At 33.2% G+C, this 14,153-nt stretch overlaps 1 protein-coding gene across 1 annotated transcript; it reads left to right on the forward strand.

Moving 5' to 3' along the window:
- Positions 1-1,220: 1,220 nt before the first annotated feature.
- otos2 (otospiralin 2) lies at positions 1,221-9,812 on the forward strand. Its single transcript, NM_001386742.1, is given in 4 exon segments — positions 1,221-1,246; positions 1,364-1,436; positions 7,766-7,783; positions 9,280-9,812. Coding segments are annotated over 3 exon segments (267 nt in total). The 5' UTR covers positions 1,221-1,246; positions 1,364-1,372; the 3' UTR covers positions 9,465-9,812.
- The last annotated feature ends 4,341 nt before the right edge of the window (positions 9,813-14,153 follow it).

Genomic DNA, 14,153 nt, shown 5'->3' on the forward strand with positions numbered 1-14,153 from the left:
CAGACATGAGATGCAGATCTCAAAAGCATACACAGCGGCCTCTAGTGGATTTGCAAAAACAAAAACTGCGATAAAACGTAGCTCCGTTATTATAGGACGTTATTCGTGCTCTCCAGAATTGTACATAGCGGTACAGTTTTTAAAATGAACCTGTTCTTAAAGATACATATTAAAAAAAATACAAATGTGTAGCTCTTAGTTCCTTAAATTTAAAAAAGTAAACTTAAGAAGCTTAAAATTATATGTTAAATGTATAAAAGTAATCCTAAATGCACTAACTGATTACATTTCTGTTAGTATTTTCAACATCATTCATTCATTTTGTTTTCAGCTTAGTTCCTTTATTAGTCTGGGTTCACCAGAGCAGAATGAACTGCCAACTTATCAAGCATATGTTTTACACAGCGGATACCCTTCCAGCTGCAACCTATCGCTGGGAAACATCCACACACACACACACTCATACACTAACGAGAATTTAGCCTACCAAATTCACCTGTACCGCAAGTCTTTGGACTGTGGGGGAAACGGGAACACCCAGAGGAAACCCACGCGAACGCAGGGAGAACACGCAAACTCCACACAGAAACGACTCAGCCGAGGCTCGAACCACCGACCTTCTTGCTGTGAGGTGACAGCACTACCTACTGCGCCACTGCCTATTTCCAACTTATATGGACATAAATGTAACTAATGATCTGAAAACAAGTAGACAACATACATCAGTTTATTAATTTTCCATCGTCTCTATAGGTCCCCACAGCGGAATGAACCACCAACATTCCGCTATAGAACATATCAATATCAGAATAATAGCGCTGTTTTTTTTCTTCTGTTTTCTGTCTTCCTAAAAGGACATTGATTCAAGATAATGTATTTTTTCAGAGCTGCTACAGACTACACAACAGATTTCTAGCAAATGAGCTAAATTTGCTAGACAGGAAATGTTTCTCTGAAGCGGCAACACACAAAGACAACATTTATTCTTTGAATGAGAGGTGGAAAAGCAAGGGAAGGTTTTCAGTCTGGGAATATCTGGATGGCAAAATGTCTACTTCAACAAGGCATTCTTTCAGCTGTGGAGAGAAGTGTGAGAAACTCCAGCAAACAAAGAGAGCAATAGAGTCGAAGAGCAAAGAAATGTAAGGTATGACATATGAAAGGTCCATGTGAAAGATAAACACCAGCGTTCTTCTTAAAGACCTGAGCGCCGTCATACAGACGAGTCCAGGAAAAGCTGCTGCAGGTAATCTCATCCAACATTCAGCTCTGTGCTCCTTTTTTAATATATGTTTTTTCTGTTTGAAGTTTGAAATTAGATCTGAAAAGCATAATGGTGAGTCTGTTTATGTGTTATTTTCAGTTGGAGAACATGTTTCGTCTGGGTTTCTCAGTTCTTCTGTGTGTGGTTTGGCTTGGACTGCTCTGTCTTACAGGTAAAAAAAATTAAGGAAAAAAACGAGTGTAAACTCATTAATTTTTTGCATGTACATTTGAAGACATTTTTAGCCCCCTTTGATTTTTTTTTTCTAAATATTTCCCAAATGATGTTTAACAGAGCAAGGAAATTTTTACAGTTTGTCTGATAGTATTTTTTCTTCTAAAGAAAGTCTTATTTGTTTTATTTTGGTTAGAATAAGAGCAGATTTTAATATTTTAAACACCATATTAAGGTCAAAATTATTAGTCCCTTTATGCTATATTTTTTTCTTGATAGTGTACAGAACAAACCATCATCATACAATAACTTGCCTAATTACCCTAACCTGCTTAGTTAACCTAATTAACCTAGTTAGCATTTAAATTTCACTTTAAGCTGTATAGTGTCTTGTAAAATATTATTTATTGTCATCATAGCAAACATAAAATAGATCAGTTATTAGAAATTAGTTATTAAAATTATTATGTTTAGAAATGTTTTGAAAAAAATATGCTCTCCATTAAACAGAAATTAGGGAAAAAATAAACAGGGAGCTAATAATTCTGACTTCAACTGTATTTTACGGCAAATTATTTTTTCTGTCAGATGTCTACTGCATATATTTACATTTTGACAGCATTTAAACACTATCAGCATCTAAAATAAGTAAGTTAAGTAGATTAATTACATATGAGCAACAGTGTTTCTGAAGAATCCCTATATGAATGCTGAAATCATGACACTAACATTTAGATTATATTGAATTCAGATGTCACATCACTGGGGTTTTGTGGATTTAATAAGATTTAAGTATATGCAGTTTGTTCATTCACTTAATATGAGAATAACAGCATTTCATTCCAACTGCACCACATCAAATTATAAAATGTGTAATTTAGCAATTTTTTAATGAAATAAACTAAATCTGTTTGCCTATTAAACAGTTAGATTAATGTCAAAAAAAATGTCAGCATTCTTTTTTTCAAACATTTGGACAGGGTTCTGGCTGCAGTCTGGTGCACATGCAATCTAAGCTGCATCCAATGCTTTTTAATGTGCTCACCTAACCCCACACCTAACCCTACCCCTCACCACGATGTCACTAGAGTGTGTTGTGTTTGACACTGCATCTCTGAGCAAAGCACTCTCAGCTTGCGTCATAAAGGCTGCTTCAAGATACAACTAACATTTCGTAAACGCTGTTTATTTAAAGATTAATACATTTTTTCCCAACACATTATAAACAATCATTTTAATGAATAATTTCTAAATAATAACTCATTTAATTTGTATTTGCTATGATTACAATACATCATTTTCTAGTTATTTTGCAAGATTTTTTTCAGCATAAATTGTGTATATCAAATTTGACTCTGGCCAAACTTAAAATAAAAGAAAGAAAACAATATAAGTAAAAACTTTATTATTGTAAAAACATTTTTTTGAGAAATATTTGAACATAATATAAAACATCTGAATGTTCTGTGTGTCTATATCAGTGATTCCCAACCCTGCTTCCCTGTAAAACCCAAAAAGTTAAGGTAACTCAAACCGGTAACTCTTTAGAATAACTATACATTATAACTAGTAAATAATCATTAATAAACTGTTAGTTGATGATTATAATTATTTATAACTGTGTCTTTTAGACCAACAGATAACTCACAAGCTGTTAGTTAACAAGTTATAAAAGACTTGTTAACTGTATTTTAATGATTTATAACTATACCTAATAAATACTGGTCACTAATACCGGTGAACCTTTTGTAGAACTTTTCTAAAAAAATGAATTATTTATTTATTTTGTTTTCATTTTTAGCACAAAAAGTGCCCAAACCTCATGGGCTTGTATTCTGTTGTATACTGCTCTTCTGCCGTGTGATGGCTCAGTCTGTGTGTTTCTACTTTAAACACAATGTTCAACACCTCGTCTGTGGAGTTTCTTTGGTAAAATATAGCACACAGAAAAGCCTATGAGTGCAACAAGGTTAAGTTCTAAACATTTTATATTTTAAATATCAGATCACATTTCTGTGGCTTGAACTTGTTCCATTCATTTGCTGTTCTACAAAGTTCCACTGGTACTAGTAGATGGTAAACAAACTATCAACAACTGATCTGCAAAGTGCGAGTTAATCTATTAGTTTAGTGTTAGTTATTAGCTTATGTACTTGGACGTTAGTCTAACGTTGCAACTATTCCTCATTTACTAACAGTTAATAAATGAAGAATAATTGCAAATTAAGAATAACGTCCCAATAACATATATAAACTACTAAGTGATACTTAGAAAGTCTTAAGTAAGTAATTTACCAAAAGCTTGTCCATGATCTATTACTAATTTATTAGGTATAGTTACACATCATTTAAATACAGTTACAAGTCATTTATAATGTGTTAACTAACAGCTTGTGAGGTATCTGTTGGCAATAAGGCACAGTTATAAATGATTAACAAACTATTAACTATTATTCAACAGGTCATTTACAACTCATTAACTAACAGTTTATTAATGATTATTAACTAGTTATAACGATTAGTTATTCTAAAGTGTTACCCACAAACCGTTTGAGGAAACTGATTGCAACAAAACATTTAAGTTCAAAAACTAATCCTATGAGTACTGTGATCCATTTGAGTAAATTAAGCAATCTGAGAACAGTAAAACCCAATAAGTTAAGACAACTCAAACCGTTCATACCTGTCAAGCCTCCTGTTTTTTCTGGGATTCTCCCGTATTTTACAGTTTTATCCTGCTATCATCCTGTGAAAGTATTTTCCCATATTTCTCCCATATATTCAGTCTTTCTCTGAAGGGTGGCAATAGTGGTGCGTGACTGTCAGCTGACGTGTTCATAGTGAAAAATAGACGCTGTTTCCCAAACGGATTCTGTACACGCAATTTAAAGCGGAGCAAAAGTCTGGGTTTTGGGTGCATGTTAAAATACTCACAATAATAACAATCTAAAGATGTTGATCTTGGTGCGTTTTTTTCTTGACCACAACTGATTTTGTCCTAAATGAACATAAAAAGTTAGGAAAGCAGTCGAATGCTTTATTTATGTTAGATGTGTGCATTTTTAAAGTGACACCTCTGTTATTTAGTGTAATCAAACGGAAAAGCCAAGTAAATGAGATTAATTTGCTGCTCCTTAATTTGAATGTGTAAGTTATACAGTGAAGAAAAACACATCCCAATGTTGACAGGTATGAACCGTTTGAAAAAAAAAACTGATTTCTACAAATCATTTTTGTTAAAAAAAATTAATATGTGTTACAACCTGCTCAAAGTTGCAACATTAGAGAGACAATACGGACCAGGTAAATTGAAAAGAGAAGTAATTTATAATCAAAAACATGACTAACAAAAATATTTAAAGCAATCAAAGTCAGTATAAATGGAAGTCAGTAGTGAAAAGCCTGTGTATGGTAGTGTACTAAGCTCATGATCCAAAACAAACTAAAATAAATCAACGTCCGGCTAATCGAGCGCTACCTCAGAAAAAAACGTTGGATTCTTTATAGGCACCACAAAATGGGTCTCAGGTGAGATGACCCACCCACCAATCTGCAATAATGCAGGCTCTGCAAATCACAAAAACACAAACAACAAGCAGGTTCCACATGGGACCTAACAATATAAGTACTCTGAACTTACTCCATTTAAGTTGAAGTAATGAGGTATTTAATTAATGTATTATCTTCAACACTGAGCTCAAAACTCTTTTTAAATGAGTAGAATTTGAAATTACATTACATTTGATAAATTTGAATGTTGGGTTTTACAGTGTGAAGGAACATCAACAGTACATATTTTCATTGTCTCCCTTGTTTGACCAATTTATTTGAGGTTTTGGAGTCTCTTCTAACATTCTTATGAGTTGATTCAGGTGTGTTCTGTTTGGGAGAGGTTGAAAATGTGTACTGTTGGTGGCCTTCAGGAACAGGGTTGAGAAACACTGGTCTAAATCAATAAATGGTGTAATTTGGTTTACTGCAAAATGTATATATTAAAGTTTTTAAACAATTTCAGTGTTGATTGTCAAAAGCTAACTAAATACAATCCATGCTAAACTTATATTTACCATTTGTTTTTAGAAAAACCAGTCACTTTTTTATTAAATCTATATTTACTGAATCAAATGTATCAAACTGAAGTAAAGCTTGAGAATACAAATCTAAAGGTGTGTCACAAACTGCATACTTATGCACTATTCTATGCCATTTTGTAAAATAAGTAGTATAAGTAGTGCGTTCACACTGAAAACTCAAAAGAATTAAGTGCACTGGGGATTTACACCTTTCTAACTTTAAATAGTAACAGGTTCTGACCCCAGTAAGCTGCAAACACAAATTAGATATCATTAGGAAGAAGACACTTTGAGCTTTACTGTGGTAAAAGTGGACGTTACATGCTCAAAAATAATAAAAAGTTTTATGACTTTATGAAGTCATGAGAAAAAAATTGTATTGTGTTTAATATTTGTTTTTCCATATACAAACACAGGAAAACATTTTTGTAATCTACTAGAACAAAATATGACACGAAAGCCAAGTGTTTCATGAGTTTGTTTTTCAAATTTGAGGAATACAGCATGCAAAATGAGATTACTGTAAAAAGTTTTCCGAGACTATGTCAATGTCCTTCTTTACCTCACCGTCAGGCTCTTCCTCAAAAATGACCTTCCCAAACTAAACATTAACAGTTGCTGAATGATTTGGCCTACATTCACAGTTCATGTATCTTTGGAAAGAAGACACTTCAGGCTTTATTATCCATCATCTAGAGTTTATAATGATCAAAATGAAAAAGTTAGCAATGCCAACACGGGAAGAACATGCAAACTCCACAGAGAAATGCCAACTGACCCAGACGAGGCTCGAACGTGCGACCTTCTTGCTGTGAGGCGATTGTGCTACCCACTGCGCCACCGTGACGTCCTTTAACTTAATATTGAAAAAATATTTTGGGGCATAAAAGTCTGCACTTACAAGACATAACTTACTTTTAAGTATAAGATTATAACAAGTATATTAAATTATATTATAATGTTTTTTTATGATTGTTAATAGAGCATATATACAGTATGTTTAACCAAGAATGCCCTTATAATACATTACAAACAAAGACTAAAGTGACCAAAATCGCCTGCTTCCGATGTTTTAACCTGATTGAATGGCCGTTATCACTAGATATAAGCTGATAGATATGGGTCAGTAGTGGCCTTCTCTGCCAACTGGTTGGCTCAGAAGGCTCTGTCCATCCATCAATCAACTATACAAATAGAAAAGACTCCAGATCTGTTTTTACATTACTGTGATGTTTGGGTTTAGGGTTGTGGTAGGGGTAGACATTAATAAAATACAATTAATGGGAATTAAATTTAATAAGAAATAACTAATTCTTGTTAACTTCCGGCTGCAGCCGTATGTGATCTATAGCTGATTAACCATGTGAATGGATGATGACAGCCTTCTGAGCCTACCAGCAGGCGCAGGAGGCCCCTACTGGCCCATATTTATCAGCTGATAAGCACTGATAACACCCAATTCAATAGAGTGATAACAATCAAATTGGCTGAAATCCGGATTCTGTTCTTTTTTTCTCAAAATAAGCTTATTTAATTTGGTGTTTCCCATGTTATCGTATGTTTTATGTAGCCCCTTTGGTTCTGGAGAAATTTTGTGCAGTACATGGTTGAAATGACAATAAAATCTTGACTTGAAAAAGCAAAGAATTGCTGAAATAACATGAAAACTGCCAAAGGCTAATAGATTTGAGGGGCTTTTTAACCGATATATTCAGTCTTTGTCAATTATTGCTAAAACCCTAAAGAACATTGGCGGAACATTGAGAACAAACAACAGCTCAACTGTTCCTCTCGAACACGGGAACGTTTTTTGTTTCCACCTGAGTGTGTGTGCGTGTGACTTGTCAGCTGCTGTGCACATTAACAGACAAGGATAACTGATGAATGGGAGCTTAAGAATAATGTGAAATCCTTGGTATTAAATCGAGACCTTCAAAAGCCCTGTGCAGTGTATATGCATGAGCTGATCCTCTCTGTGTGCCTATAATTCACCCCCTATTTGTTCTATTCAGAAGACTTACTAAAAGCAGGACTTAGGCTGATTAGTTTCAAATTAAATAAGTACATTCATTCAAAAGTCACACCGCTGTCTCCTTTCTAGACCGACTGTATAATGTTCATGCTTTTCACACCATTGAGTGAATAAATCGTATGGACTTTTATTGGTTTCTTGCTTTGTTTAAGCTGCATGTGCTGTAATAAAATCTTTTCAGTTAATTATATATTCAGTGTTTCTGTTTTTTTTTTTTTATAGGGGCAGTGGAAAACCAAGGTGAGTTTTAAAAATACTCTTATATGAACGGTTTCATTTGTAATCTTTATACAGGCACAATAGTGAGACTGATAAAAATAATGTATAGCCCATATACAATGCCTTACTTTGCCTTATTGGCAACATTGGTAAACTAAAATATACATAAATTATCATTAGGTCAGATGAATAAATTAAGTGTAAAATATGTGCAAAGTGATTCACAATGGGATTTGCTTAATAAAGAAAAAAAGAGAAACCTCAAAAAATGTAAATAAAGAAAACAAAATTAAAATAAAATTATATATATATATATATATATATATATATATATATATATATATATATATATATATATATATATATATATATATATATATATTTCATTTATTTTTGCGATAACTCATTTGAATTGAAATGTTCTCTCTTTCTATTTCTAAAGGTGTTTGTGTGAACTCATTTTAATAGATACAATTGTTTAATAAAACTTTTGTTTATCAAAAATGCGCCAAAAAATGTGCTTTTATACTAACAAATAAAAATTATATTTATGTTTTTATATATTTTTTAATCCAACCAAAAAAAGAAAATCAGTTTATGGTAAGGAAAATCAGTTTATAATGGGATTCACTTTTTTTATTCAATTTTTTTTTTTTTTGCAATTATATACAATAATATATTTAAAATATATGCAGTTGAAGTCAAAATTATAATTTTTCACTGTGTTTATGATAATATTTGTTTTATATATCGGCAAGAATAAAAGCAAGTTTTTAGTTCTTAAAAAAACATTTTATGATCAATATTATTAGCCCACCTTATTATTATTAAATTATTAATATTATTAGCAATATTTTTTTGAGATTTTCTACTGAAAAAAAAACATTAATATAAACTGATTTTCCTGATCACCATTACTTAATTAAGTCTTTAAATTGCATTTTAAGCAGAATATTTGTATCTTGGAATACATATATATATTGGGTAACAAATAATTAGGACCACCAAAACATTATTTATTTTAAGACGCTATATATATATATATATATATATATATATATATATATATATATATATATATATATATATATATATATATATATATATATATATATATATATATATATATATATATATATATATATATATATATATATTTAGCATCTTAAAAGAAATAATGTTTTGGTGGTCCTAGTTACTTGTTACCCAATATAAGATCAGCACTTTAATTGATTGTACTAACTTATTACTTGATTTAAAAAGGCAGTGTAATCATGTTTTTAAAATAAACCACTTGCTATGCATTTTATATTTTCATGAATCATCGTTCTTTTTTTCTGAGCCTCATGTTTTGATAATATTTGGAAAGTTGGAAGAACTTTTAATCCTTTGTACACGACACTACTTAACTGGATTATTCAGAACTGATCTGTATCTGTTCTTGGATCTGTCTTGTTGACTTCTTTGCTCTCTCTCTTTCTCTCTCTCCCTCTCTCTCTCTCTCACTTGGCTTAAAGATGAATCAAGGGAAAAAAGGAGCGTGCCGAACTGGGCCATGACATCTTCAGACTTTTTCGGCTGGATTGAAGAACTGCGTTCTCATGCTGGTTATGACAAGATGGAGGAATTGGCCAGAACCTTCTGGGCTCACTTTCCTTCTGCTAGCCGACTAGGTTACGACCCTCCGGCTCCAGAAGAATAATGCCATCTGAGTCTGAATCTGTGTTATTTGCCCCTTTCATCATGGCACGGCTTGTGGAAAAAGAAACAAACAGTCTTTATTATTCAGCTAGACTTGATTTGATCCAGGACTAGATTCCCTGAGAGAGGTTCAATTTATTTTTTGATTTTTTTTTTTTTTTGGGAGGTTAAATGTTACGTAAAACATGTTGTGTAACAGCATCCAGAATCCAGTAAAAGCGCTCTTTTCACAAACTGTTTTTATTAGTCTTGCTTGGTCGGTCCAAATAGTTGAGATACAGTATTCTGGTTTTACTTAAAGGGAAGATACTATCTGAAATGAATAGGGTAAATACAAACAGTTATTACCATACTTTCCCAATGGACTGATTTCTTCTTTCTTAGTCCCTTTATTTATTAGGTGTCGCCACAGCGGAATGAACCGCCAACTTATCCAGCATGGGTTTTATGTAGCGGATGCCCACACATACACTACAGCCAATTTCAATTTCCCTATATGTTTTTGGACTGTGGGGGAAACTGGAGCTCCTGGAGGAAAACACAGGGAGAACATGCAAACTCACAAAAATGGCAACTGACCCAGCCGAGGCTGGAACCAGCAACCTTCTTGCCATGAAGCAACAGTGCTAACCACTGAGCCACCATGTCACCCTAAACATATTTTGTTTTAGAAGTTTTTTAATGTTATTTTTACTCCTTTATATACACTAAATAAGGGCAAATAAATATTCAATTATTCCATTTTTTATTTTATTTGACACATTGGAGTCGAATGTTTTTTACAGAGGGGTTTTAGTTATCCTTTTAGCACTTCATAATACAGAAAGTACTGCAAACTCCAGAACAAAATTTATTAAAATATCTTATATTACCTTTTTTCTTGTTAAAGGTGCAGTATGTAAGTTTGACACCCAGTGGTTGACCTAGGTACTGCATTCCTAGATCAAAACTAACGTAAGAGCAGGTTGCCAGATTGAAGACCCAATCAGTGAGTTTTGAGCCTAAATGCAAATTAAACCATGTTTAAAAGCAACGACTCGCAATATAGAAGGGATATTTTTTACATACTATGTATCGTATGGAATATATCCCTTTTATATTGCGAGTCGTTGCTTTAAAACACCAAATCAGCCAAATCAATTTCAGGTGTTGGTTAGGAAAAAAGTCCTTTTATTAAAGGACTTTTTGCTCTAACCAACACCTGAAATTGATTTGGCTTCTATTTCTCACAGGTAAACAACATAATACATGACAATGATCACCTTAGGTACACCTCATGTCTTTATTCAGTGTTAAATGCTAACAATCTGACTTTCAATGCCATTTTACATGACCATACTACTGAAAGCAGCAGCAGCAGCAAGTCAACCTCATATCTTGAAAACAAAATGAGGCAATTGAAATTAAACTTTTTAACTGTGACTTAAAACTAACAGATATCATTCAGAAGTCATTCAGCATCTACATTTATTAATGTTAAAGAGGTTTAATATTTATTAATTAGAGTATAAACCTTACCATTTTGTGAGTGCATTTTTTATGCTTCTGAATGGCTGTATGTAAATTTTTGTCGTGTTTCGTCTGGTGCAAACAGCCAAATTGCTTATCACTGCAAATCTTGTCACATAGAGTGTTGTTAGGACAAATGGTTACAATGTAACCTGCTTACCTAATGTATATTATATTATTTGGTAATTAATAACCACCTCATGTGGAACTCTGAATCTGTCTCATTTTGGAGGCTGCTACTTTTCCACTAGAGGTCGCATTTCGGTCACGGAGTCATGCTTTGAGAGCCTTTCTGAATAAATTAATGATTGAATGGAATTAATCACTGAATGAGTGAATAAAATACGCTGTTTTCCTAGGCAACGCGGGGTTCTGAAATATAATTGGCTAAACTGGCACTGGGCGTGTTAAAAGAACCAAAACAAAGATATCATTTCGGCAATTAACAGATTTTCAAAGCAGAATACCTGACTTCAGCATTGTTTTTCAGATAAACATGAATGTTTACTTGGCAGGTTTCTTAAACATCTGCAAACATATTATAATATTTTTATGCTTTAAAAGATGTTCAACATGTAGATCTTACATACTTACAAACTTACATACTTAGAGCACCTTTACATAAAAAGTTTGTCAAATTAAACTCGTTTGGACATTACAATATGAACAAATGCCTTCAGATTATAGATACAAAAAACTCTGTGAAGTCCATTGGATCCACTGTCAGTGCTTCTGAACTAAACATTTATAGCTGTGCATGCAGAAGAAGAGCAAACAGCATTTAAAAAAAAGTGAATTGTAATTTAAAAACAGACAATTTAAGACTATTATAAGCTTACAAGTGTTTTGAGAATTTGAGTCACCTACATATTATTCATTCATTCATTTTCCTTCACCTTAGTCCCTTTATTCACCAGGGGTCGCCACAGCAGAATGGGCTTCCAACTTGAATGTCGTTCCAGCTGCAATCCATCCCTGCGAAACATCCATACACACTCATTCAACACGGACAATTTAGTTTATTCAATTCACCTATAGCGCATGTTTTTGGATTGTGGGGGAAACCGGGTCACCCTTATATATTATTTTATTATCATGTTATTTTACACTTATAAATTATTTACATAGTATTTTGGATGTTTTAAATTCATTAGACTGAAAACACACGCATGCAAACACAATATAAAAAGCCAAAAATCCACTAGTTTCAAAACTGACAAGTGTGTGGCATGAAGTGTTTTTGCCTATACATGCCTTTAAATGTAAACTCGGAATACAATACAAATGTATGCAACACACACACACACACACACACACACACACACACACACACACACACACACACACACACACACACACACACACACACACACACACACACACACACATATATATCATAAAGGGGGTGACACGTTGGCTTAGTGGGTAGCACTGTCATCTCACAGCAAAAAGGTTGTTGGTTTGATTCCCAGCTGGATCAGTTGGAATTTCTGTGTTCTCCTGTAGCATATCTGGCATATTCTCCCCATGTTTGAGTAGGTTTCCTCCGGGTGCTCCAGTTTCCCCCACAGAGCTGGGTTGTGGTTGGAAGGGCATCTGCTATGTAAAACATACGCTGGATAAGTTGGTGGTTCATTCTGGTGTGGTGACCCCTGATTAATAAAGGGACAAAGCCAAAATGAAAATGAATATATATATATATATATATATATATATAATCTCAGACAGGCAAACAGCTTTTGTTCAGCTGCACAGCAGAGCATGAAGGTGTTGTGTTATCAAGTGAGAATGCAGACCAGGTGCAAAAAGAAGATCTGTGTAAGAGGGTCTTTCCCCTCAGGACAAGCACAGGCACAGGCACAGTCTTTATGTGTTTGACTGCAGCAGAATAACTCTAGTTAAATACACTATGTATTGTCTATATACCTTCATAAGTGTTAAAGTTCAGAGAATACTAAAATGTTTCCTGTCACAAAAAAAAAAAAAAAACATTTTACTTTGAGCTTTTCTTAGGTTTGTTTGGGTATTAACTGACTTTTAAGTATATCTTAGTTTAAGGTTTGCATCATTAAAAACAATTAATGCAATTCATTTTTAAAAAAAAATTGTTTTTAAAAACAGTGGGAAAAATGTGTTCAACACGTCACCATTTTTCTCCCAAAACATATTTCTATAAGCGCTGTTGACTTAAATTTTCACCAGATGTTGATAACAACCAAAGAAATACATATATGAAAAGAAAACAAATCTAATTAGTTTACAAATAAAATGACAAAGAAAAAATATGGTACACAAAGAAAGGGAGGTGTAAAAAGGCAGTGAAAACAGCTTAAATCTCTCAGTAGTTATTCAGCAACTCTCTGCCTTTTATCATTGTAAATTAATTAATTAGCTGCTTCAGTCTAACATCTACATTACCAGGATGATGAAGATGAAACCAGAGTGGACATTTAAGCAAGACAATGATCCAAAAGACAGCTAAGGAAACTCTCAAATGGTTTCAGAGAAGAAGAAGAAAAAAAACAAACAAACTGCAGAATGGCCCAGCCATCACCTGACTCGAATACAATAGAAAAAAAAGAATAATAATAATAAATATCAGTTTAGATATACAAATCACACAGAACCATCAAGATTTTTACAGTCTGTTGAAGTCTGCATGTGACTTCATTCTACATATGAGACTTTTTAAAACTTTTTCCCTGTGTCATTTCTTTTTAGTACACATAACATCATTTTTAAATTAATTACATTTTCTTTCTTTTCACATGTTCATTTCTTTGGTTGATATCAACGTCTGGTAAAAATTTAAAATCAACAGCATCTTTAGAAAATAGTTTTCTGAGAAAACTGGTGATGTGTTGAATTCTTATTTTCCGCACTGTATCAGTCTAGATTAAAGTTTTAAAGTCTCTGTGAACTGGGAGTTTCTGAGACTTTCATTTATAGTATATTTATATACTTCCAACTGAAATGGAATATTGAGTAGGGGGCGGGGCTTTCTTTTTGCGCATCATTCCCTCACAGAAAACTTTCGATAAAAGGGGGTGTGGTTAAAAATATTGTTCGCTGAAACCTTCACATCGATGTCAAAGATAAGGTTCGCCACTCCAAATACAGAAGCAAAGGGTCAGATTTTGATTGAACATTACCAAAAAGACAAAACAAAGGGGGTATTTAA

The sequence above is a fragment of the Danio rerio genome, chromosome 6 (genome assembly GCF_052040795.2).
Source record: "Danio rerio strain M-AB ecotype USA chromosome 6, GRCz13ab, whole genome shotgun sequence".
NCBI classification, from domain to species: domain Eukaryota; kingdom Metazoa; phylum Chordata; class Actinopteri; order Cypriniformes; family Danionidae; genus Danio; species Danio rerio.